The 23,987-nt window shown below is 62.5% G+C and overlaps 2 protein-coding genes across 4 annotated transcripts in view; both read right to left on the minus strand.

Moving 5' to 3' along the window:
- Positions 1-4,606: 4,606 nt before the first annotated feature.
- Crip2 (cysteine rich protein 2) lies at positions 4,607-9,502 on the minus strand. Its single transcript, XM_076849518.2, has 8 exons — positions 9,390-9,502; positions 6,550-6,644; positions 6,425-6,482; positions 6,123-6,263; positions 5,978-6,046; positions 5,802-5,896; positions 5,321-5,378; positions 4,607-5,225 (listed from the first exon to the last, which is right to left on the minus strand). Exons 1-8 carry the CDS (start codon positions 9,430-9,432, stop codon positions 5,158-5,160), a joined length of 627 nt encoding a protein of 208 aa, XP_076705633.1. The 5' UTR covers positions 9,433-9,502; the 3' UTR covers positions 4,607-5,157.
- A 3,422-nt stretch (positions 9,503-12,924) lies between these two features.
- Mta1 (metastasis associated 1) overlaps positions 12,925-23,987 on the minus strand; it is a 36,024-nt gene continuing 24,961 nt past the window's right edge. For 2 of the 3 annotated variants that reach the window (XM_076849521.1, XM_076849520.1), the window contains 14 exons: positions 22,374-22,476; positions 21,668-21,767; positions 21,238-21,426; positions 19,531-19,605; positions 19,222-19,280; positions 18,788-18,903; positions 18,361-18,512; positions 18,074-18,263; positions 17,819-17,908; positions 16,674-16,826; positions 16,470-16,505; positions 13,987-14,018; positions 13,629-13,780; positions 12,925-13,551 (listed from right to left, as the gene is read on the minus strand). In XM_076849521.1, coding sequence (XP_076705636.1) covers positions 13,401-13,551; positions 13,629-13,780; positions 13,987-14,018; positions 16,470-16,505; positions 16,674-16,826; positions 17,819-17,908; positions 18,074-18,263; positions 18,361-18,512; positions 18,788-18,903; positions 19,222-19,280; positions 19,531-19,605; positions 21,238-21,426; positions 21,668-21,767; positions 22,374-22,476 — 1,598 coding nt within the window. In that variant the 3' untranslated portion in view covers positions 12,925-13,400. Of the gene's footprint in view, positions 13,552-13,628; positions 13,781-13,986; positions 14,019-16,469; positions 16,506-16,673; positions 16,827-17,818; positions 17,909-18,073; positions 18,264-18,360; positions 18,513-18,787; positions 18,904-19,221; positions 19,281-19,530; positions 19,606-21,237; positions 21,427-21,667; positions 21,768-22,373; positions 22,477-23,987 lie in introns of those variants that run through there. The other variant, XR_013090717.1, reaches the window with a different exon arrangement.

Here is a 23,987-nt window from a genome sequence, read left to right on the forward strand (position 1 = left end):
CAAGAGCCCTACCAACTCAGCTATGTCCCCAGCCCTAAGAGGGCAAATCCTGACTTCCTTTATCCCTTGACCTCAGTCCTCAGCACAGCAGAGACAAGACCACAAGGGCCAGGAAGGGCAACAGGAACACAGGACAGAAAGAGGAGGATCAAGCAGGGCCCCCAGCCACAGGAGGGAGGCCCCGGAGGGCCAGGACAGTCTTGGGCAGGGGGATCTTACTACTGTAGGCCCTTGGAACCTGACCACACCCAGGACATACCCACTTTGCTGTTTATAAAGAAGACCAGCCACTACCAATCGTGGACGTGTGTGGGTGGAGGCCATAGGACCCTGGCACAGCTCCTCCACCTCCGCCAGGATAAGGCACTGCAGCAGCTGGAGGGACTGAATGCCTGTACAACACACACACACACACACACACACACACACACACACACGTGCGCGCGTGTCCTGGCCCCTACAGATTTACCCGTGTGGGGCTTCGTCCATCAGGTGTGTCTGGTGTTGTGCGTAGGGTCTCTCAGATTACATGGCTACACACATTTCTGTCTGGCCTCCACCCCAAACCTACCCTGGGGCTTCTGGGAAGGTGCTTCACAGCTCCTCTCAGAGACATTTTCTGGGGCAGGTGGCAGAAATGACCTGGTCCTTGTCCCCCTTCCACTGCCCCACCCTAGGGATGGCTCTTTCTCCCATACCGGACTCCAACCCTGCCCTGCCCAGGGTGCCCCCACCCCTGAAACCAGATCCTGAGTCCTTCCTGGCCTTCCCTGCTGTTATTTCCCGTTGCCATGTCCACTGGGTGGGGAGAAGAGTGCCAGGCGGGGGAGCCCTGGGGCGGCACCCTCTGAGTTGGACACGCAGCAGTTTTTCTAGATGCGCGTGCTTAGACACACACATAAACATGCACATACAAAGACACACACGTGCACACACCAACACCCTCTCCCTGGAACTCTCCCAAAACTTCAGCCACAGGCTGATGTGCCCCCACCCACCCTACCTGTGGATGTGGGGACCCCTCATCAGTTGCAGGCCACCAGTCCCCATGCCAATGCCCAGCGGGGGCCCTACAGCCTCCCTGAAGCTGCAGCCCCCACCTACTTGTAAGGCCTCTTGCTTCAGTTCACCTGGCCCCTTCTGACCTAGGCTGCCTGTGGAGGGGGGCCACTGACCAGATCCAAGGGGTCGACCTGACTCAGGACCACTGGTCCAGGTGAAGGCCCTGCAGCTCCACCCCCTGCAAACTGCCAGGTGCTACTGGAACACGTCGCATCAATGGAAGGCAGTGTGGTGGGCAGGACAGGACACTGAGCACCCCGAGCTGTTGCCCTGGGTGCCTCTGTGCCAGAACATTCTGCCCTGTACCAGCACAGCACGAGGGCACTAAGACCTGGAGGGGTGGGGGCAGATTCCTCCTCATCTGCCCGGCCTTCTCTCTGCACACGCCCCTGCGCCCTCAGCTGGCCAGCCAGAGAAGGCAGGGCTGGGCCCCCTGGGGCCCAGTGACCGCTGAGGAATCCTGTCATCCACCCCCATCGGGAAAGTTCAGCCTCTGGGTAAGGGCCCCTGGTGGCCCTTCCTTGGCAGAGTGTGCTGTTTGCCTTTGCCTCCAGCAGCCACCTTCACATCCCTGAAGCCCTCACCCAGCACCTAGCCTTGTGCCCAGCTCAGGGTGTGGACAGTGAAGATGTCCCCCAAGGCAGCTGGGCCTGCCCTGTGTTCTTTGCACCCAGATACCTGCTCTGCCAGCACTTGCCGCTGGAAAGTATGCTGAGCCAGACCAGGCTCAGGTCGCCCCAGGGTCCACCCGCCCTGCCCCTCCTCCAGGCTCAGTCCAGGATATTCGCAAGTTCCCAGGGCCTATTTTCAGTAGTTTGTCTCTTGGGAAGGCTGTCAGGCCTGAGATCTGGCCCCAGGGTTGACCTGCTGGGACGCATACTGGAGTGAGGGTGAGGAGGGACTGGACATTGTGATTCCCAGACAGGTCTCTCTGTCCTGCAGGTATCATACCTTGGGCCTAGGTAGACAGTTTTTTTCCTCTCCTGTAAGCGGCATAGCTGTTGGGGTGATGCAAAGGGTACGGCCTCTGCTAGTGGGGCTGCACCCTCTGCCTAGGCTCAGAGTCTGGCCAGATGGGGTGTCCTGCCCTCCCCTTCCTTGTGGCTGGGCTTGATGCCCAGTTGGCTTCCTAGAACCAAAGCCCAAGCAGAACCACCTCAAATTCCAGACTTACAGCCCAGCAGCTGAGGCCCTGTTTATGGCCCTGAGCCAAACCCAAAACCAGTCAGCCCTGGGGAAAAGGGCTGCCCACACCTGGCCACTTTGGTCCCCAGCCAGCCCTTGCCTGTGCTCACCCAACAGCACAGAGCCCAGGGCTCTGGAACATGCTATTTTCTTGATACCCAGCCTCCCAGGCTGCAGCCAGAAGCCAGTGAGCCAGACCCAGGGGCAGGAAGGAGTCATGTCACCCCAATTTCTATAGAGGCCAGAGGAAGCTACCCTGAACTGGATAGGGTCAAGGAGCCAAGAGCTGGGGAAGTCTCTGGGGAGAAGGGTGCCAGGGCTGATGCCAGGGTCACTGGCCCAGAGGACGCTGAGATGAGCCTGGAGGGTGGGTGTTGGGAGTTTGGAACTCGGGAAGTGGGGACACAGGGAGCCTCAGGCTGAGCTGCCTCACTGAGATGCAGATATGGGAGCAGCTTGTGTCAGAGGCAGGGGAGAGGTGGGGGGGGCGTGGATTGGGACGGACACCTGGCAGGGAAGTCAGCCACTAAATTGGGCAGTGGGGTAGGGTGCAACTGGGGAGGGAGGGGGCATGCGCAGACCAGCTCTCCAGGCACAGCTAGTTGAGCAGAGAGGCCTGGGTATGAGGGTCCAGGGGTCCTGAACTGGGAGTGAGGTGATCACATGGCATTTTTGAGCAGCCTCACTGCTTGAGTGTGAGGGAGGGTGCGCGCAAACCCAGCCTCTCAGTGGGTGGGGGAGAGGGCAGTGCTCCCAGGGACAAAGACACCCATTCACCGCTTCCGTCCATCTTGGGGCCGTCTGGAGCTAGAGCCACCAAAGAGGTGTCTTGGTGGTGCATCGGACACCGCCCAGCAACAAGGCTCAGACAAACAGTAGCTGTGCCGCCCAGTTTCCATGACAACCCCTTGGAAACAAACACTGCAGCGTCGTCTTCCCCGGCAGGAAACCGGCAAGTCCTGCCCTGCTGAGCCTGAGACGGGAAGCAGTCCGGCCATAGAGCCAGGAGCTGATGTACTTGGAATGACCCCTGGTCCTCAATCACCCCAAGTCCAGGGCGGGGGGTCTCCTTGCCCTAATATGCCACTGACCCGCTGAAGATTTGGGGAGGGCCCCTCCATAGTTTCAGCGGAGGCTGCGGGGCCCGCTGCGCGCTCGGCAGCACCCCCATCCCCAGCCTGCGTCCGCACGCACCCCTGTCCGCGAGAACTTGTCCCGGCAGGAGGGGCGACAAGGCGGGGCTGGGGGTCTCAGCTGCGCCTCTGAGCAGGAGTCCCGCGCGCTGCCGTGCCTGCGTCCGCTTGGGATGGGAAGCGGCCGCCACTATGGGCCGCTAGACGCACATCCTGGCAGCAACCCAGACGGGGGCGGGGGAGACACTGCCAGACCCCAGAGCCAGCCGCGGAAGCTGCTTGTGAGACAATGCACGCGGCGTCCGGGTTCAGCCACCCCCTGACCGATGGCCTGGACGGCGAGCTGGGGACCCAGAACAGGCCTTGGATGTCCCCGAGGTGACCACGCCTGGTAGCTTCAGATGGGCCAGGTATCCTGGGTGGGGTGCAAAGCAGGAGCAGCAGCCCGCGGCGCGGGTCTGGCTGCGAGTCCTGCGACACCCAGAGCGCGGAGCCCAAGGGCAGGGGCGCCCTCTGGTGGGCGCGGAGGGTAGCAGGCGGAGGGAGCGCTGTGTGCAGGTCAGCCGCCAGGGCGTCCTGGTTGGAAGGGTAGTCTGAACCCGTGGGGAGGCCAGAACTCTGGTATTACTGCAAATCCACTTAGGCCGAGAAGGACCCCGCAGACCCTCACCTAGAAATGACCACCCTCATTCTGTCCCTGAGTCACCCTGCACACCTGAGGCAGGCTAAGTTCATGAAGGGTTCATCCTGCAGACTGCAGCAGGGAAAAACAGCCATGGCGGAGCCTGGCCGACTGCTGACCTCCCAGCCCACCCAGGCTGCCTGTCCGCCTTGGCAACTGCACACCCTTCACCAACTCCCCATTCTCTGCCCAGGACTCCTCTGGTCACCAGTTCCCCTTCCCTCCTCTGCCTGTTCCCAAGACCCACCCCTAATACGCCACCTGGTTCTGATGGCTGCAGCTGTTTCCCGAGACCAGGCTCCCCTGCAAGATCTCATCATGACCCAGGGCCACATCCTGCTGGACCCCGCCCATCCCCTCTCACCTCTGCACAGGTGTGCCTCCTGCTGCCCACCCCATCTCAGTGATGCTACCACTGCCCCAAACCAGGCCCTGCTTCAGAAACATCTCAACCCCACCAGAAGCCAGGCCCAGGGGCACGGGTTGGAAGCACCTTGGGCGGGACAAAGGGACTTTGTCCTGGATACACATCCATGGCACTGGGTTCTATGATCCTCAAACCTTTTATTGACAGCAAAAGTCTTAGCAGCTAAGTGTGAGCCATGAGAGAAGTGGGTGAGCGGGCAGTGTGGGAGCCAGGCAGAGGGTTCCTGGCAGGGCTCTGCCCTGCCTTAAGGACACCGTGAGCTTGTGGCCATCACCGGCAAGCTGGAGCATAAATAATACTGGTGGGCAGGAATGGGCAGTAAGTAGGGAGCAGCACAGCTTCCTCAGAGAGCACCAGGGACTTGGGGACACATAGGGTCAGACACACAGAGGATGCTGGGCATGGGGACACACTCGGCAATGGAGGGGGCAGTGAGTAACACACGAGGCACCATGAGGGTCTGACACACCAAGAACAGGGCTGGACACGGGTGCTGCTCTGGGAACCACCACTCAGGCTCCGCTCCAACACTCAGGCCTGGGGCTTGTGGCAGGATGCACTGAGGCAGGACTGGCAGCAGATCACTGTCCCCCACAGAGTCAAGGAGGGGCCTGGGGCAGGGTCCAGCAGAAGGCAGACAGGCCCTGCCCCTCTGAGGGGCTGTGCGCCTAGGGCTGAACCGTGCCTTCCGGGTCCCTGTCATAGATGTAGCTGCCCACAGCCCCGGTGTTCACTCCTGTGGAGAAAGAAGGCCCGGGTGGTCAAGGAAGGAAGGAGCAGGGGCCTGGGGCAGAGGAGGGGCACCCACAACCCACACCTGGCCACACTCACCCTTGGGTCCAAAGAGTATGCCATAGCAGGGCTTGTGGCAGTAAGGCTGGCCGTCATGCTGTGGGCAGGAGGAGGAGCGCGCTGGCGTAACCCTCCCCTCCCCAGGGTCAGAGACCACTGTCACCTGCGGCCTCCCCCCAAGAGCCCTCAGGCTCACAAGGCCATGTCCAGGCCCACTTTAGCAGTGGGGGGGGGGGGGTGTGACCACCAGCACTCCTCACCCAGCATGTGCAGGGCGTGTCTCTGCCTGGCCACCAGGGGGCAGCCCTCAGCCTGGAGCGGGCTCCCCTAGGGCCTCTCCCAGCAGCTGCAGCCATGGCCAAGTCTCCCACATGTAGGCCAAGGTAGTCCCCAGCCAGGTGCTCCTGTCCAGCCCCTGGGGCTCTTGCGTCCCAATGACACGCCCCTGCCCAAGGGCTTGGGCCCCTGAGTCCTCACACAGCCCTCCCTCTCCTCATGTGCCCCAATTCCAGGGCCTCACCTCTGCGTGCCCGCCTGGGGTCAGCGTCTTTGAGCAGCGCTCGCAGCGCAGACAGGGCCGGTGCCAGTCCTTGCCCAGAGATGTCACCTTCTCGGCTAGGAGGGAGGAGAAGCATGAAGTCCAGCACAGCGCAGGGCACAAGCTCCCCAAGGCTGGGGCCGGGCACCATCACTCACCAAAGTAGACCCTCTTGTTGCATCGAGGACACATGTTGGGCTCCCCAGTGAACGTGGTCACGCTGGAGGCTGGGGGTGGAGCTGGGTCAGGGGGCTGCGCCACCCACACCCACCCACATCTGCCCCCTGGCGGTGCCCAACCCACCTCTGCTGGGCCCCTTAGTGGGACCGCTGGCCTTCCGCTCCTCAGCTCGGACCGCTGGCACCTCGATGGGGCCGGTGACCTGAGGACCCTCAGCCAGGGGCTTCTCATAGATGTAGGAGCCAGCACCCCCAATATTCACGCCTGTGGGTGGCAGGCACATCAGCTGGGTGGCCAGTGCCCATGGCCCACCCTCCCATGGCACCTGAAGCTTCTCAGAAGACAGCCCTCCCAGGGCTCTGTGGCCTCCAGTCCACCCGGAACCCCGGGGCGAGCCCGTGGCAGTCCACCAGCGCAGCACTCACCTTTGGGTCCAAACAGTGTGGCGTAGCAGGGTTTGTGGCAGAAGGGCTTCCCGTCATGCTAGGCAGAGAGGCTGGGTTAGGGCGAGGTGCTGTGGCCCTGCCCGCCTCCCCAGGGCTGACCTTACCTCAGCATGGCCCCCCGGGGTCAGCGTCTTGTTGCAGCGCTCACACTTGAGGCAGAACTTGTGCCAATCCTTGCCCAGGGAGCTCACTTTCTCAGCTGCGGGCAGCAGAGGGTCAGGGCAGCCACTGGACCTACCCTTCCCAGTCCCCTTCCCAGTCCTGCAGCTTCCAGGCCCCACCTGGCTGTCTCCCACTTCAGGGGCTCCAAGCTGAGCGGGCTTCCCTCTTGGGAAAATCCCATCACCTAGGCCAGCCCCTGCTCTCCCTCCAGGTCCTTGTCATTTGTAAGTGGTCCCAGATGGAGCGCCTTTTATGCCCTCAATGCCTGTTTTGACTGAACCTGCTTACACCTGAACCTCCCACACACCTGCCCTCCCCACATCTGTTCTCCCGCACACATCACCAGCCCCCACCCCATAAGGGCCCTGTGGAGCTGGCAGAGGCTGGCTGCAGAGGGAGCAGCCCCTGGCCTCCTTGTGACCCCAGCAGGACCCATCTGTCTATATTTGGCTCCATCATTCTGGGCCCTCCCCCACCCTGTCTCCTCTGGCTGCCACTTTGGCGCCAAAGGCCTGAGACCAGCTGCTGAGAATGGGGTGCCCACTATCCCCACTCTGGGAGCTCAGGCTGCTGAGCCACCTTCCAAAGGGCGGAAGCGTGGGCCTCCAAGTGGACAGAAGCTGGGCCTCCCCATGGGAGTAAAGCAGGAAAAGGGTGGAGAAGAGGGCAGGAAGAAGGGCTGGAGCAGAGCCGGAATTCCAGAGGGAAGGGGCTAGACTGGAGGCTGAGGAAGGTGTCATGGCCCTGGGCTGTGGGCCCGGCTCCGCTGGGTAGAGGGTCAGCAGCTCTTTAGTTCCCACTCACAGTGTGGCCCAGTGCACGCCATCTGGGCCAGAACCCTGGCAAACCTGGCCAGAGGTAGAGAATGGAGCCCTGGCAGGATACAGCCTACCTCGAGAGGCCTGGGGTACTGATCCGGGCCACAAGACTAGGTGCTTCAGGTTCCTCAGTACAGGGCCCCAAGTGCTGGTTCTCCAGAACTCGGGGAAAGGCCATCCTCCAGGACCCGCCCCCACCTCCAGAGAGGAGTACCTGCTCATCTTCCCCTGACACCATCAGCCAGGGCCCCCACTGTGTCCACCCCAAGGCAGACAGGAGCTGGCTGGGTGGAGGGGGGCTTGGTCCTCTCCCCAGCCTGGCATCCTCTCCTAGCACTGCGATAAGAAAGTCGTTGAGATCGCCAACGGCGGTTGTGGCAGCTGCAGTCCAGGGCTGCCAGAACCAGGCTCCTCTGGCCAGCTCTGGGACATGGGCCATGTGGGGGCAGGGAACTGACCCTCAGACCCACTGGCTGAGTCGATGGCCACATCGACTTGAGCTGGGAACACAGAATCGATCAAGTCTAATAGCTTGGAAGGGAAAGGGCTCCCCACCAGGCCACATGCGTTCTCGGGGACACAGGCACAAATCCTAAGGTTCCTCTAGGACATCCTGGCTAGGGTCTGCGTTGCGGGGGTGCTGGGCTGCAGCCTGGTGGTGGAGTGGGCAGGCTCTGGACCCCTGCCTTCAGGGCTTTCAGGCAGGACACAGCCTCTGGGGCTGAGGAGCCTGTTTTCCTCTCTTCCGAGAGGCAGAGATCTTTTTCCAGGTTGCTTGTTGGCCAAGGCTCCAGAGAATCCTAAGCTGGGGTCTGGGATAAAGTCATGAACAGCCAGACTGCGAGGGCCCTGGCCTCTGCTCCTCACCCTGAGCCTTGTAGGGACAAGCCCTCTTTGGACAGGGACTGAGGGCTGGGCCAGCTCCTGAGGAGGAAGCAGGAAGCCCCTTAGCTCCTGGCCAAGCCAAAACACTCCAGGCCAAATCCGGTCCCTCCCCTCTGGGAACAGCAAACAGCAGTGTGGCCTCTCCTCCTCCTCCTCCTGTCGGCTGGGGAAGCCAGTGGCTTCCTCTGACCACCCCCTGGCAGACCCTGTCTGTTCTACCCTTCTGCCATCCTCATTTCTGGTGCTATGTCTGTCCTTCTGTCAATAGGCAGGGACTTTGCTACCCTGGGAAAGTGGGGACTCAGTCAGAAGGAGCAGGGCTTTCCCAGGGCAGCCCAAGGATGTGAGTGAACAGGTTAGGGGTCTGGGTGGACATCTGAAAGAAGGGACTGCCTGGAAGAGACCAGCCCCGCTGCCTAATACTGCCTCCTGCCCTAGTGGTCCTGACATCCAAAAGGCTGGGGTCCAGGCCACCCATAACTCAAGTCCGTGAGGACTTTTGTAGCACTCCCACCTCCACCCCGGTGTGAAACTGCGGGGGTACCTCGCTAAGGAAAGGAACTCGTTGGGACATGCTGGAGGCGGAGGCCAAGGTCGCCCCCGCTTGGACTGAGTCCCGACAACGCAGCCCGGACCTAGGCCAGCGGCCTGGGTAGAAGCAAGTGGGCTCTGGGGTCACTGCTTGGGTCCAAGCGATCCAGGGCCTGGAAGGGCAGCCGGCTGGGACCGAGGGGTACGACCAGGAACGACAGGAGCGCGCAACCCCGCCCGACCCCGCCCCGGGTGGCGCCGCCGCCGGAGATCAGCGATGTGTCCGCACCGGAGGGCGCCCAAGACCCTGCCCCACGGGCGGGGTCGTTACCGGAGGAAATGGCTTTAGGGCTTAGGGTCCCGCACCCCACCGGCCCCCACCCGCAGCTCAGGGCTTGGCGTGGCTGCCCCCGCCCTGCGCGGGCCGCACCCTCCGGCCGCACCCGCGTGGGTAGCTAGGAGAGCCGGGCTCCAGCCGCGCACCCCAACCCGAGCGCACCGCGGGGCGCGGTTGTGCAGCGGGGGACTGGCGGCGGGCGGACACTCACCGAAGTACACGGTCTTGTCGCACTTGGGGCACTTGGAGGCCATGGTGTGCGCACCCGGTCTGTCCGCGCCCTCCGCCCGCGCTCGTCTCCGCGCTGCCGCCCGAGTCGGCCCCGCCCTCCGGCCCCCCGCCCGTCATTGGCTCCGCGGCCGGGCGGGGCCTCGGGGGCCCGCCCCCCGGGCCGCCGGACGCTGGAGATGCAGCGGGCGGGGCGCACCTGCCGCGGGCGAAAGGCGACCCTGCCCTGCGCCCAGACCCGCTGGCTCCGCGGGTCTCTGGGGCCCGCCTCAGCGTTTCCACGGCAACAACGGGTCTTCGGGCCGGCGCGTGCCCCCCTGCGAACCCGTCCAGGGTCCTCCGCCCCCGCCCCCGGCGCCTGGCAGAGTCGCGGCGGGAGGGGTCGCGCGCGGAGCGCCGACCCACCCCCACCCGCCGCGCGACACCGCCTCCCTTTGTTGCCCGGTTTCCACAGCAACAGCTGCGCGGCGCGGGGCGTCGGGTTCCGGGCGGGGCCCAGCGGTCCTGTCTGTGGTGCTGAAGGCGGGCGGGCGGGACTCGCAGGGAGGCGCCGCCACTTCCAAAAACAGCGCGAGAAACGGCTGGAAGGGTGGGGAGCCGGGAGGGGGCTGCCTGCGCCGGCGCAGGGACGAGGGGGCCGCGGGCGCACTCGCGCGCAAAGGCTGCTCCGCACGCACTCCCACTCGGGCAGTGGAGCCGCTGCGAGTGCCCTTCCGAGCCGGCTGCTGTGGGCTGACACGCCCATCTGCGAGTTCCAGGCTACTTTCTTTCCTAGGCCCGGGGCCTCTGTGTTCCAGGCTCCTGGCCCCAAAGCCGGGCAGCCTGAGATCCTGCCTATCAGATGGTGTCTCCCACCCTGCCTGTTCCTCAGAACCATCCCCCTGCAAACCACTGTCCTCTCTACCAGGGGTCTGCCTGACCTCTCCAACCTCTACCTGCCTCCATCCTGGACCCCAGAAGGATCTGCCCCAAGACAAAGGCCTCCGGACCCCCAGATGTCTACTCAGGCCTCCTTCTCAGCCCACTGCCCAGCTGGGACCTGGGCCCCAGAGACCACCCTCACACTCCTCATCCAAGCCCCAGTCTGGGCAGCCAACTCTGGACACGTTCTTCACTGCTCTGTGCCAGACATTGAGGTCTGCCTCATTTCCTCTGCCTGGTGCCTCTGCCCGGCCTGAGGTCTGGGCCAAGTGACTTCGTCACCCCTTCCAGGATCCAGGTAGCAGTGGCCTGCCCTGGTTCCCTTCCCCCATCCTGGCACACACCAGGCTACCACTGCCGTTTCCATGGCAATGGCAGCACCAAAACATGCCCCCCCCCAAAGCCTGACTGACCAGCCTGACCAGCTCCCCCTGGGCACCTCTGGACTACCAAGGTGAGAGATGGGGGCAGGGAGCATTCAGCCAGTACCTTCCTGGGCAGGGTCCTTTCACTCACCACCAGCTCATTGCTCAGCCTGGATTCATGTCCCCCTGACCTTCACTTGGTACCCATTACCGTACCCTCTCGCTCCTTCCCCAGCTTGGGAGCCAAGGGGGGACTTGGGCACCACCCCCCTGACAGCACTCTACTTCTTGATATTTGCAGGACTGTGTTTTCTGGAAGGACGGATCCTAAGAGTGCCCAGCCCTGCCTGAAGAGCAGTTGAGGGTGGAGGACCCTGGAACGGGTGGCAGCAAAGGAATGGCATTCAGCACTGGCCAGATGCCCGGGGTTGAGAGGTGGTGGAGTGGGGAGGGGAAGGGGAGTTCTGCTGGCAGCTTTTACCCTGCTCACCCCCAGTCGCAGCCCCTTGGTCGAGGCCAGAGGTTCCATGGTGTTATGGGGCTGTTCTGGGCCTGACAGGAATGGACATGGGTCAACAGGCACAGAGCAACAGCCTTGGCTTCCACCTCTGAGGCCATGAAGAGCTAGAGGTTAGGGCAGTGGTGGGCCAGGATGGGCTCCTGGTGTGGAGAAGGGAAGGTGTAAGCACCTAGCATAGGCTGAGTGGAGCATGACAGGGTGTGGGGAGGCAGTCAGGGGCCTGGATGCTGAGGCAGGTGACCAGCTGTGGCCCCAGTAACACGGTGCCCTACTGTCCAGTCACCCTGCTGCAGGGAACCTAGGATGGGCTTGGTGGCAAATGCAGGAAGGGTGCATCCTGGGCTGAGGCTCTGAGGTGGGCCTTGGCAGGGAGGCCAGGGCTATTAGAACCAGGTCTCCAGGCCCACCCTCAGGTCCCTCAGAGCATGCCTGCCCTCTGGGGATGGCCCTACCCTGGGGATGCAGGTCCTTTTCCCCATCAGCAGTGCCTCAGGAGGACAAAGCAAAGCTGAGAAACCCACTCCCGGGCCCTCGTTCTGCCCAGCTTCTGCCCACCCCTCATCCTCATCGAAGATGGGCACACAGCCAAAGCCCTGCCTGGCACAGGTGGAGGGGCCTGACCCTGGGGTAGGCATTGTAGAGGGAGCCTACCTGCCCTTCCCACACCAGGTCTCCAGGACCCCACAGCGTTGAGGACAAAAACTGCCTGAAGAGGAAGGGCACCGCTAAGCAAGGGGTTGCGGTTTCCATCCAGCTGCTCGAGCTGACCCAAAGCCCACTCCCCTTCCCCAGACCCCCCCCTCCAGTTGCCAAAAGCCTGAGGCTCCTTTCTCAAGGCCTAGTTGGGGACCAAGGGCATGGGGTCAAATGAAGACTAAAATTAGCAGGAGAGGGAGTCAGTGACCTGAGAAGATAGGTAGGTGTCCACTGTAGCTGTGTCCCCAGCACGTGGGCCTGTCCCCAAGTTGGGCCCCATCACAGGTTCACAGAGGGAGGCCAAGATACCCCCTTATCTATCCCCAGGGCAGCAGCAGAAGTGGTTTCTATTTTAATGCCTTGGCTGGGGGTGGGAGAACCGAAAGCAGAGCCCAGTGGGGGAGACAGAGCCCACTGCCTCGTGGGGAGGGGCCAGCTGAGCAGTAATGGCCTAAGGGTAGGCCCTAGAGCCAGGGCTCCTCCCTCAGGCTGGCCCAGCCTGCACCTGTCCCCATGCCTGCAAGGGTGAGGGACAGGCTGAGATAAGATTTCTGAGCAGGGACTTGCTGAAATTTGAGCAAATCCTCATTGTGGACAAGTGCACCTGCTGGGGTGGCCGGCCAGTGTAGGGCGTGGGCCCTGGACTTAGAGCTTTCAGGCCAAGCTGGCCCAGTTGTGCCCATGACCCTGGCCTTAGGCAGTCTCAGCATAGCTCCTCTTAAGGGGAGGCCCTTGCCCTGGCTGACATGGAAGGTGGCAGGGGAAGGACTGGATCAGGGCTCTGAAGGTCAGCCTAGGGTGCCCTGGCCCCAGGAGGTCTGGGCTGAGGTGGCCGCTCGGGCTGCCCTGAGGAGAGCTGCTTTGCCCCAGTCACTGCCCACCATTCTGGCCTGACTGCCCGACCTGCCAAGGGAAGACCTGGGGTGCTTCACAGGTGTCGAGTTGAGGGAAGGCCCCAGGCCCATGACTGGGGGACAGGCTGGGAACAAAAGACACAGGCAAGGGTTGGCTGGGTTTTTTCCTTTTTATGAGATTTTTTTTCTTTGTTTTTGTTTAATATGAAAATTACTTGAAAAGACAAGGGGCCAACCCCGCCAGGCAGCTCGGCCACCACCGGCCGCTCCAATCCTAACGTTCCAGGTGTAAGTTACAGAGCTCAAGTTCATCTACAAAAAAAGTAATAAAAATAAAATTTAAAATGGCACCTTCAACAGAACACAACAAAACCTTAGGGCCCGGCCCGGGCAAGAGCCCCACAGCGTGCAGGGCAGGGCGGCTCCTCGTCCTCTCCAGCCAAACAGTAAACACAAAGCTAAAAAGGACCCCTCGGCCTCTCGGAGTGAGTGAGACCACACTTCCCCGACAACCGAGTCCTGCAGGTGAGGGCGGGAGGTGGGCACTACAGAAACAGAGGAGGGGCGGGCAGCAGTCTGGCGGGGAGGAGACCGCCATCTGTGTAGGCCTCGAGGGACACGGGCAAGGGCAGGCGGCCCTAGTCCTCGATGACAATGGGCTCGTCGTTGACTGGCGCAGGCGGGGGTGGCCGCAGCGGCAGAGCCTGGCTCTGGCGCAGGGCGATGGGCTTATAGGGCCGGCGGGCAGCACGCTTGGTGTCCGAGGAGGAGAGCAGCTTGCGGATCTTCCTGTGGGGAGAGGCAGGCAGGCTGGTGAGTGCTGGAAGGGTGGCCAAGACCCTGGCCCTGCCCTGCGAGGGCCCCACCTGGTCTCCTCCGTGGCCATGTAGAACACGTCATCCGGGGCGTCGATCCAGTTCATCCGTCGCCTCTTAACAGGCGGCAGGGAGCCTCCCCGGATCAGGCGCACTTTGGTGGGGTATGACTTCCCATTGAGCAGCAGGTTCCGGCTTGGTCCCTGGGGGGAGAAGAGCATGAGGGGCTCCTAGGAGAGACAGGAGACTCTGCCATGTGTGGCTCACACCCCCCAGGCCAGGCCAGGCCAGGCAGGGAGCCTGTGAGGGCTGTTCAGTCCCCCAAGAGGCCAGTGCTACCTCTCTGGTCTGCCCCATGGCACTGGCAGGGTGGCCTGGGCCTCACCCCCAACAGGTCGCTGGCTCTTACCATGTGCCTGGTCTGTCCGTGGTTTGCCAGACCTGGTGAGGAAAGGACAGAAGGTGAGCCTGGGTCAGGGGAGGGCATCCTGCACCCACACTGCCTGCTGATGGCCCTCATCCAGGCCCAGGACACAGGCAGCTTCTTGGGGTCATCCCTGGATCTATGGCCTACAGCAAGGGGCTTAGGGATGTGGGGACTCAGGTCCTCAGTCCCAGGCTGGCTCGACATCCATGAGCTCTTAGAGCCACCTGTTCTGGGCAGCAGACGATGCAGCCGCTCGGGCTCCAGGCAGAAGGCCAAGAGAAGGGAGTCTGACGGCCGGCTCCCCGCAGGCAGGCCACCCACGCTGCTGGGCCTCAACACACTGTCATGACGCGCCATGGCTGCATTCGGGTCAGCAGCCCCAGAAGCCCCTCTGCAAGGCAGCCTCAGCCCACTTGTGGCTTGGTGCCAGCTGCTAAGGAGGGCACCCAAGGCTCAACATGGTCAGTTCCTAGAGGGATGCCACCAGAGTGGGGCCAAGAGGTAAAGCTCAGACTCCATCAGTGGTGCCAGCGCCACCCAGGGCCACTGTTACCTCCTGGCCCTGACAGCAAATGTAAGCATGAGAACTAAAGTGGTCTCTGGACAGCCTGTCCCCAGCACTGGACAGGAAAGGGTGCCTCAGCCCCTTGGTGCCTGGTCAGGCCCTGGTGGCCCCCACAGCACCCCTCCAGTCCCGTTAAGGAGCAGGAGTCTGCCCAACCTCCTCCACCCAGAGTGACTCCTCATGTAGGGTGTTCCTGGGGCCCAGCTTTTACTTTTAGTTTATTTTTGTATTTCCTATTTGTTGTTCTCAGTCACACGTGACAGTAGAATGTACTGACACATCCACACACGGAGCAGGACTTCCCACTCTTGTGGCTGATGTGACCTGGAGTGACACAGGTCGTGTATTCATATAGGAACACAGCACTGGGGCCCAGCTTGTTTGGCTCCCTAGGTGGGGCAGGACTAGGCCCCAGGTCTCTGGGCTGTAGTGCCTGAGCAGGGACAGCCTGCTCATGGCACCTGCAAGAATCCCAGCCAGCCCTGTGCCCGGGGACGGCCATTAGCACCAAAGCTACTTACCCAGGTAAGTGCCTGCCAGAGCGACGGACGGCAGAGGGAAGAAGACCGGCAGAGTTAGGGTGAGCAGCATGCATGGGGCGGGGTGGGGCGGGGCAGCACAGGGCAGTGGCAGTGGGCAGTGAATAAGGCCCCATGAGCTGGGGCAGGCCCTCATCCAGAGCTCACACCTGCCCAGGCAGGACAGAGTCCCCACCCCAGGCCACAGTCTCCCTTCAGCGTCCGCAAGGAGGCTGAGCCAACGTCCAGCTGACACCCACAGCTTCCAGCCCTCTACAGTACACAGTCTGGGACTGGGATTGGTCTCATGGCCAGCCCCTGTGACCTGGGATCTGACCCTGTGGAGTACAGGCCATTGTGGTGCCCCAAAGGGCTGGACAGGGCTCCCCCTGCCTCCTGGGAGGTGCCCACCACTAGGAACCACACACTAGGATCCAAGGAGGTGGGTTTCTGAAAACTCAGTGGGAATAAACAGACTGGACCAACTTGCCTGTGAGCAGCTTCCCACAGAACCAGAGGCCAGCTCTTAGGGCAGCCCTGTCAACAGACAGCCCAGAGGCCCTGTCCAGATGGGTCCTGATGGAAGGGACAGGCCCAGGTGTGAGCTCACCCTGCAGCCCCAGAGTGGCTGGCTGACCCCACAGGGATATGCCTGCCAGGGTGCCCAGTGGCCTGCAAGGTCCTAAGACCACCTTGAGTGAGCATGTTCCAAGGGAACAAGGTACAGTTGGGTGGCTGCCACCTCCTGGGGCAGGGCCTGGCCCCTCCCTTGAGCCAGCTTGCTGGTGAGAGCAGCACACCTGTCCTGACAGCCTGGGGAGGGGCCTGAGCAGGCCCATCCTGGTAGCTGCCCCTCAGGGCTCGCTGGTGACACTGGGGCTAGGGCCTGCACCTGCTCCCCCAGGGTAGACTGGGGTCCTGCCACCCTGCTCCAACAAAGCAGGGCCTGAATGGATGCTCCGACGGGAGGCACCAGGCCTGGGCGTGGCCCAGCCACCCATGGCCTCCCAAGGCCTCCGAAGATGCTCCACCAGCCGCCGGCCCCACCCAGCATATGCGCAAGGGGATGGCAGGCAGCACCGCGTGGCCCCAGGGTGGGGCTGAGGGCATGCGAGCAGTCACAGCGCGATGGCAGTGGGGGCACCAGGGCGACGTGTGCAAGGACAGTCCACCCCAGGGCCCAGGCCGGGAGGACGCAGGCCAGAGGCCAGGGCCCATGGGCTCTCTGCGAGCGAGCAGCGAGGCCAAGCGAAGCACGGGGTGAGGCTGTGGCCGGGCCCGTGCAGACTGCCCCTGCACGTGCCCTGAGCCGCCCACGGCGAGCAGACAGCACACACAGGCACCACGCGGGCTCGCCACACGCCAGTGGCCGCGGGCCTTACCCCTACTGGGCATCAAGAGGCGCTTCTTCACGTTGCCTGGCAGCGCCACGGGCAGGAGAGAGGGAGAGAAAACACCATCAACTGGCGCAGTCAGCAGTGCTGTCGGGCCCAGCACGGGCCGTGTGCAGCCCAGGGCAGGAGGCTGTGCCCTGTACACACCCTGGCTGGCCTCCCCACCAGGGCGGGCAGCAGAACCCGACTCACCGTCCACACCGTTGTGCTGCTCATAGCTCCTCTTGCCCAGGATGGTGGGGGAGCCATTGTTGATGACCGGGGCCGACTTGGCAGGGGTCAGGCTGCTGAGTACGCTGGACGCGCTCTTTACAGGGTCGGGTTTGGGGGGTCGGGGATGGGTCTCTGTGGGAGCAGCAGAAGGCCGAGTGTCAGAGCCTGGCAGTGACATCACCCGGTCCTCCACCCGAAGGGCCCGCGAGACTCTGGGCAAGTGGCTATGTGGAGACCAGTACCCAGCAGGGCTGGGGCTCAGACACCATCGGCAGGCAGGCTCCCTGCAGGAGGGCCAGCCACAGCCCCAGGAGCTGCTGCAGTGCTGGGTCAGTGCCCGCAGCCTCCAGGACCCAGACAGTCCCGTAAACACGGCAGGCCCATCTGATGGCCTCTGGGTCTAAGCCATCAGAGCTGGTGTCAGAGGGCTGGCCGCTGGCCAGATGTTGAACTGCTGGCCTAGCTAAAGAGACACTCCAGCCACCTCCTCCACAGGACAAGGGTAGGACCAGCCCTGGGGCCCAGGGCCCCGGGGAGGGAGCGGTGCCAGGCAACTGTATCTGTGCAGAGCACACTTAGCTCATGTTTCCGGAACGTCCTTCCCAGGACAGGCACCTCCACCCTGGGAGGACTGACTCATGAGCCTGCTGGAGCATCATGTTGGCGGGGCACCCCCACTGCAGGCCTGGGGCCCATGCTTCTGGATGGACCAGGCACATGGCTGGAGTCTTGGGCCTCCCAGCAAGGATGGTGGCCAGATATGCGCCTCCTTCCCAAAAAGGCCCGCAAAGGCCTGAGTGCCGCCTATAGAGGCGCCTGGGTCCAGGAGGATTCCCTGTGGGCATCAGGGTGTGCGGGGACTCTGAAGGGGGTCCTCGGTGTGCCTCAGGGAGGCTGAACCCTGCAGTGTCTGGGACTCACTGTGACCCTGGTGGCGGGGGCGCAAGGCCAGTGGGTCTGCCTGACTGGCACAGTGCAAGGCACCCAGAGGGGCGTCCCTTGAGCATTCAAGCCTCTGGACGAAGGAGCTGTGGGCTGCACCAGAAGCTTCCATTTTGGCAGCTCCAAGGGTGGCTCCCTTGCCCCCGGCCACTGCCAGCTTACCCCAGCCACCATCAGCTTACCGAGATACCGGAGCACAGCTTCCAGGGGCTTCCGCACTGCCTGCTTCAGCACCAGTGGGCTCTGGGAAGCTTCGGGCAGCCGGGCAGTGCCTGTGGAGGGATAAGGTGTATCAGGGGCTGGGCCCCCAGGGAGCTGAGCCGAGCCTGTATCCCAAACTGGGTGTTCTCCCTGGGCCCAGATGCTGCTGGCCCCATGGCCAGGCCCGGAAGCTGCCTACCCACCCCAGCTACCCTGACACCAGGAGGAAGACTCACACTCAGCCTTGATGGCGGCACTGTTGATGGGCATGTAGGGGTGCCGTGCAGCATGCCATGGGCGCAGGATCTCACGGCACAGGCGCCGGGCGATCCGGGTCAGCTTGGTGGTGTGCAGGTAGAAAGCCTGCCTCGTCTTCATGGCAAACTTGGGGCTCCCGCTGCTCCGGGCTGGGATGCCGTGGGGACTCTGCGGAAGGGGGGCGCACCGCCCCAACACAGCGCCATGACCGAGGGCCGAGGGCCTGTGGCCGGCGCAGAGCAGGTGGCAGGCTCGTCCCACTTACCATGTTGTTGCGATTTGGTCCTGGCCTCTCTCCATCTAACCGGGTTGGCATTTTCAAGCCACCATATTTCTTCCAATATGTCCAACAAGATGCGCAGAGGCGACACTGCATGTTAGGGGGACCCCAAGAATACCACTGGTAAGACTGTGTGGCTACGGACAACAAAGTTGGAAATAGACGGATTCTTAAGCAGAACCAACGGTGCAGAGAGCATTCCACAGTGTCCCCCGTCCCTGCTGCAGCCGCCCCCACCCACCCAGGGAACCCCCGCATGCTCCCAGCTCTCCTCACCCCTCCACTGCTACAGCCCCACCGTCACAGGCCACCCCAGGCCAGGTCACGGGCCTGCAGAGACCACATGGCACCACGGTGGCAGTGACGTCCCTGCGGCCCCTGCCACCCCAGTGGGTGCCAGGCGGGCACTTACTGTAGCAGCTCTCGCAGGCCCGGCCAGCCCCGGGGCTCTGGCCTGGCGCCCCTGTGCCGTTCACCACACTGGCCTTAACGCTGTTGACGCTGATCTGGTTCGGGTTTGGCTTGTTGCTTAAAGGGGGGAGGGAGCAGTCACAGCAGCCCTGTGAGGCAGCCAGGTATCCAGACCCCTGTCCCGGTGCCTTTGTATTTCTAGGAGTGGCTACCACCAGGTGGAGCTGTCCTCCCAGTCCCAGGGTGCAGAGCACTAAGCCCTGGGCCTCAGGGCCTGACTCCCCCTCTGGCCCCGCAGGCCACACAGCACCACACAGGGTTTCCTCCAGGGCCTCAGGACTGTCTAGACTGCAGGCCGGCCAGTTCAGGCGCCCCCAGAAGCCTGGTGCCCACAGTCCGCCCTGCCAACCCGCAGGGACCAAAGCTGGAACTTACTAGTTGGGAATATAAACTTGCTTTAACTTGCTCTCTGCTTCAGCTGCTTTCAAACGTTTCTTAAAGCAAAAGAGAGGATCAGAGAGGTCAGTGGGCAGGCCAGGCCACAGCCTGGGAACCAGGGGGAGGGACCACCACTGTCTCCTGAGCACTGCCTCTCGGGGAAGGCCTGTGTGAGAAGTTTTCCTAACGAGCACAGACCCCAAGAGGGGACCAGCTCACCCTTGCTGACCCACCGGGGCTGTCTGCCTTGCCATCCCCCAGCTCCTCCCCTTGCTCAGGGTGGGGGGCAGGGGCAGGCGGGCTCACCTGCTGGACGTATCTGTCAGTGGTCTTCCACATGTAGTAGTACTCGATGATGCTGGTGAGCGACTTCCACGGGAGCTGGGGCAGGAAGGGGGCATGAGGTGGGCAGGGACAAGGGCCGCACAGAGGAGGGGGTGGCACCCACTGAAGGGAGTCCCCAAGCTAAATGCTGAACATGGCAACCCCCTAGACTGTCCCCTCCCAACCCATGCTGAATGTAACTGCCACTAGGACGCCAAGGGGTGGGACCTCCTGGCATCCTCTTGAAGGATCAGAGAGGAAGGAGTCTGGGGGGCTCCTCTCTGCACTCCCTGGCCCTCTGCCCTCTGGTGGCACAGCACGAAGGGGAAAGACATCTGTTCCTCGTGAACTCCCTAGCCTCAGGGCCTGCTAAGGGGCACCGAGGGACCCGCAAGAAGTGGCTGACAGGGCGCCGTGGCCCTCGCCTGGACGGACTCCAGCATGCAGACTCTTCTCTGCATCTGACGCGCGCTCTGGCCCTGGCACACTTCTGTGGGCTCCCACGTGCTCATGTCCTAAGCTCTGAGATCCCCCAGGCTCTGTGAGCTCGCAGTCTTCTCACCAAGGACATCCAGATGCGCTGCTTGCTCCCGACTCCTACCCCAAGCTACGTTTAGAAGGCACCTGCAGTCCCCCAGCTTGCACTGCCTCTGTTTACCTACACTCTCTTCTGGGTCAGAACCTGAGGCCTGGCAGGCTGGCCAGTGCTCCAGGCCGGGCCACACCCAGCCAGGGCTCAGCTGGAGGATCTGGCCTGCAGAGCTTCTGTGTCTTCCCAGCACAGACACACAGCAGTGCCCTAGGCAGGCATCTGTGGGGCCCCCAGGCCCCTGGCTCACCCTCTGCAGCTCCACCATCTAAATGACACGTTCCATTCTATTCCGTCTTCTGGTTCTGTGTTCAGCCTGAGGTTTTGCTCATTTTGTTTAGTTTCTGGCCAAGTTATGTATGCACCCTATCTGTAGGCTGGTGAGGGGAAGGGCCAGTGTCCTCCAGCACCTGTACCTGGTCATCTTCCACTCCTGCCAGGGATATCCCATCAGGAGACCCCCCAACCAGGACAGCCCAGGGCTGTGGGACAAGCTGAAGCTCCCCTCCAGGCCCACAGCCTCCTCCAGCCTGTGATCCTCGGCACTCTCCAACCTCCCATCTCTGACTCCTTGGGTTGGACTTGCTCCTGTTTTGCTGCTGCTCCTAGCTGGATAGAGGCTGTCCCGCTGTGTCCTGGCCTGACAGCCCCACCATGCGCAACATGCTCCTCCTCCATGGGTGACCGTGGGCCTTCGCCACAGAGCAGGGGCTGCTCTTCTTTCAGCCAAATTTAAAAGTATGCAATCTTTCGGGGCTGGGTACAGGACACAGGCCCTTCCGCACTAGAAGAGGGGCCTCACAGCGCAGACCCATAGTCCTGAGTTCAGATTCTCACAGGACGCATGACACAGGCTGAGCTCCATTAAGAACATAAAAAGCCACATTCAGGGAGGAGGGGCTCCCTGAAGACACCCCCAGGGACCTGGTCCTCACCACAAGGTGGCACTTGCAGGTGTGGCCCAGGCCCAAAGGGACCTAGTGTGTGTGCTCAGCCCAGCACAGAGGCAGGACAGGGCACAGGGCTTCCCATGCACATCCCACAGCCCACCTGGTGAAGGGCCACAGCTGGTTGCTCCCCGCCCCTCCCGGGGCACTTACAAAATCTTGCTGAATATCTGTAAAATCTTTCCCATATTTTTCCAGGGCTTCCTCAAAAAGATTAGCCTCAGATGCTGACCACTCCTCCATCTCGTCCCTGCAGAGCACGGGCCCGCCCTGCGGCACGAGGGCTGAGATGGCCCGGGAGATGTCGTAGATATTCTTGTGCAGGGTGTCCATGGCGTGGAACTGTAGCAGGACAGCAGGGTCACCTGGGCCCAGCCCTCCCAGGCCCAAGCATCCCCCTGAACCTGGAATGTGCTTTAAGAGGAGCATCCCTCCCTCCCTGACCTCCCAGCACACACTGGCCAAGTCGGGGTGGAAGGGGAGAGGCTGAGCTCTAGGTGGAGGGCCAGCTTCCCTTACCCTGCATGCCTGAGGCAGGTGCTGGCCCCAGGTGAGGGCGGGGAGATGGCTGCAGCCCACTTACCAGGGTGATGTCTCGGGAGGCTGCGGCAGCGCTCATGTGCAGGCTGGGCTGTCGCACTGAGCTGCTGCAGTCCAGGGCCCGGGCGAAGGTTCCCACGGAGCTACGGGGGCGGAGGGTCACAGACACCAGAGTCGGACAAGCAGGAGGGATGCCCCCACCCCACAGGCCAGGAGGGCCCAGGAGACCAGCGTTCAGCTCCCAGCAGGCCTGGGACACAGGCCTGCGGGCACCTTGGGCAGCTGAGAGCAGGCATCGCAGACAGAAACTGCAGAGCTGTTTGCACCCACACCCAGCTGCCTCCGACTCAGGGGCTGAGATCAGCCCTTCTGCATGAGCGGCTGGGGTCAGCTGAGCCACAGCTCCCAGCCCACTGGCTCTCTCCAGGCCTCACTCCATCCCTCGTGAACTCCCCTGCCACCCCAGCCTGCCCCATGCTGGCTTGCTGGCCACTAGTGTGGATGGCCCGGAACTCCCAGGCAGCATCGCCACGGCCAGAGAAGGATGGGCTAGGGCCTCTGATGCCCTCTGGGAACTCTAAGGGGTCTTAACTGCCAGTGAGGGTCTGGCCATCAGGAGCCCAAGGACAGGACTGCGGGATCCTGTCCACGTGTGAGATCTAAGACCCCTGGTGCCCCAGCACCTAGTGCAGGAAAGCTGCAGGCGAGCCCCTTGCAGTCCTGACACCAGGGCCCAGTGGGGAACTTACCGGGCCACCACAAGGAACTGGTCAATCTGCTTGTCCACCAGTGGGTTATGTGCCTCCCACACCTTGGTCTCCAATTTGGATTGGTCACGGCCATCCTCCTCACCTATGGGGAGAAGTGTGGTTTGGCGGGGTCAGAGAGGTGCTGGGGAAAGCCCAGGATCTGTCATGGGAACACCACCACCTCCACAGGAGCTAAGACGAAGAGAAAGGACACGCCGTGTGCACACACAGACACTCCAGAGAAGGGCCTCGTGACCCTGGAGGCCGGCATACGTGTACACACACACACACACACACACACACACACACACACACTCCAGAGAAGGGCCTCGTGACCCTGGAGGCCGGCATACGTGTACACACACACACACACACACACAGTCCAGAGAAGGGCCTCGTGACCCTGGAGGACAGATCACATGTACACACACACACACACACTCTCCAGAGAAGGGCCTCATGACCAGGAGGCCAGCACACATGTAGACACACACACACACACACACACACACTCCAGAGAAGGGCTTTGTGACACTGGAGGCCAGCACACATGTGCACACACACACACACTCCAGAGAAGGGCCTCGTAACCCTGGAGGCCAGCACACATGTGTGCGCGCACACACACACACACACACACACAAACACACTCCAGAAAAGGGCCTCGTAACCCTGGAGGACAGCATACATGTGCGCGCGTGCACACACACACACACACACACACACACACAGAGACACTCCAGAGAAGGGCCTTGTGACCCTGGAGACCAGCACACATGTGCGCACGCACACACACACACACTCCAGGGAAGAGCTGTGTGACCCTAGAGGCCGGCATACACGTGCGTGCATATACACACACCCCACTGAAAGACCTCATGGCCCTGGAGGCCAGCCCAGGACACACTCCACACTGACTGGGACAGTGGGGTGCAGCCGTGTGACATCAGAACTTGGAAGTCCTAGTGAGCCCAGCGAGGTGCCTGCCCACTGTCCCAGGGTCCCAGGGGGAGCAGGAGGTCCTGGCAGGCAGCTGCCAACCAAAGGAGAGGAGCTGCAGATTCCACGCAGCTGTGACAAGAAGCATGTTCCATGCGGTTTCAGTCACATGGGGCCACATCATGTGACACCTGCTGGGTGCCATGGCAAGAGTATAGCAGGGCGATGTGGTGGAGGACAGCCCCACACCCCAGGACGCTCGCAGTTGTGCTTCTGGGCGAAGAGGAGGTTCCTGTGCGGCAGAGGCCCCGGAGTCTGTCCTGAGCAGGGCCGGCCTGACGGCAGAGGCCGAGAGCCCACAGCCAGCCCTTGGCCGTCTCTCCGGCCCAGGGCCACGTCTGTGATTAAGTGAAACACCAAGGCTCAGGTTCTGCAAGGCGCCAGCCAGCTTCCCTGGGGCCCTTGGCAACGATGTGCCGTGTGACCAGGGACGGCCTCAACTTGGTGCTGGAAATGGAAGAGGTGTGGGGTCCTGGGCGGGACCTGGGCCAGAATGTCTCCAACACCCTCGCAGGGACAGCTCTCCTGGACCCTGCTGTGAGCAGAGCTCACCACATGTCCAGGGGAGGTCAGGCCTGTGACCAGGCAGCTGGGTGGGTCCCGGGAAGGAAGCCC

The sequence above is a fragment of the Callospermophilus lateralis genome, chromosome 3, assembly GCF_048772815.1.
Source record: "Callospermophilus lateralis isolate mCalLat2 chromosome 3, mCalLat2.hap1, whole genome shotgun sequence".
Classification (NCBI taxonomy): Eukaryota; Metazoa; Chordata; class Mammalia; order Rodentia; family Sciuridae; genus Callospermophilus; species Callospermophilus lateralis.

What these genes read in the sequence shown, in the direction of transcription:
- Crip2 (XM_076849518.2), bottom strand. Translation starts at nt 9,432, where the DNA reads ATGGCCTCCAAGTGCCCCAAGTGCGACAAGACCGTGTACTTCG. An exon ending in CACACTGTTTGGACCCAAAG is followed by an intron (nt 6,264 to 6,424) that starts GTGAGTGCTGCG and finishes TGCCACCCACAG; the next exon opens with GCGTGAATATTGGGGGTGCT. An exon ending in CAACAAGAGGGTCTACTTTG is followed by an intron (nt 5,897 to 5,977) that starts GTGAGTGATGGT and finishes CCTCCCTCCTAG; the next exon opens with CCGAGAAGGTGACATCTCTG.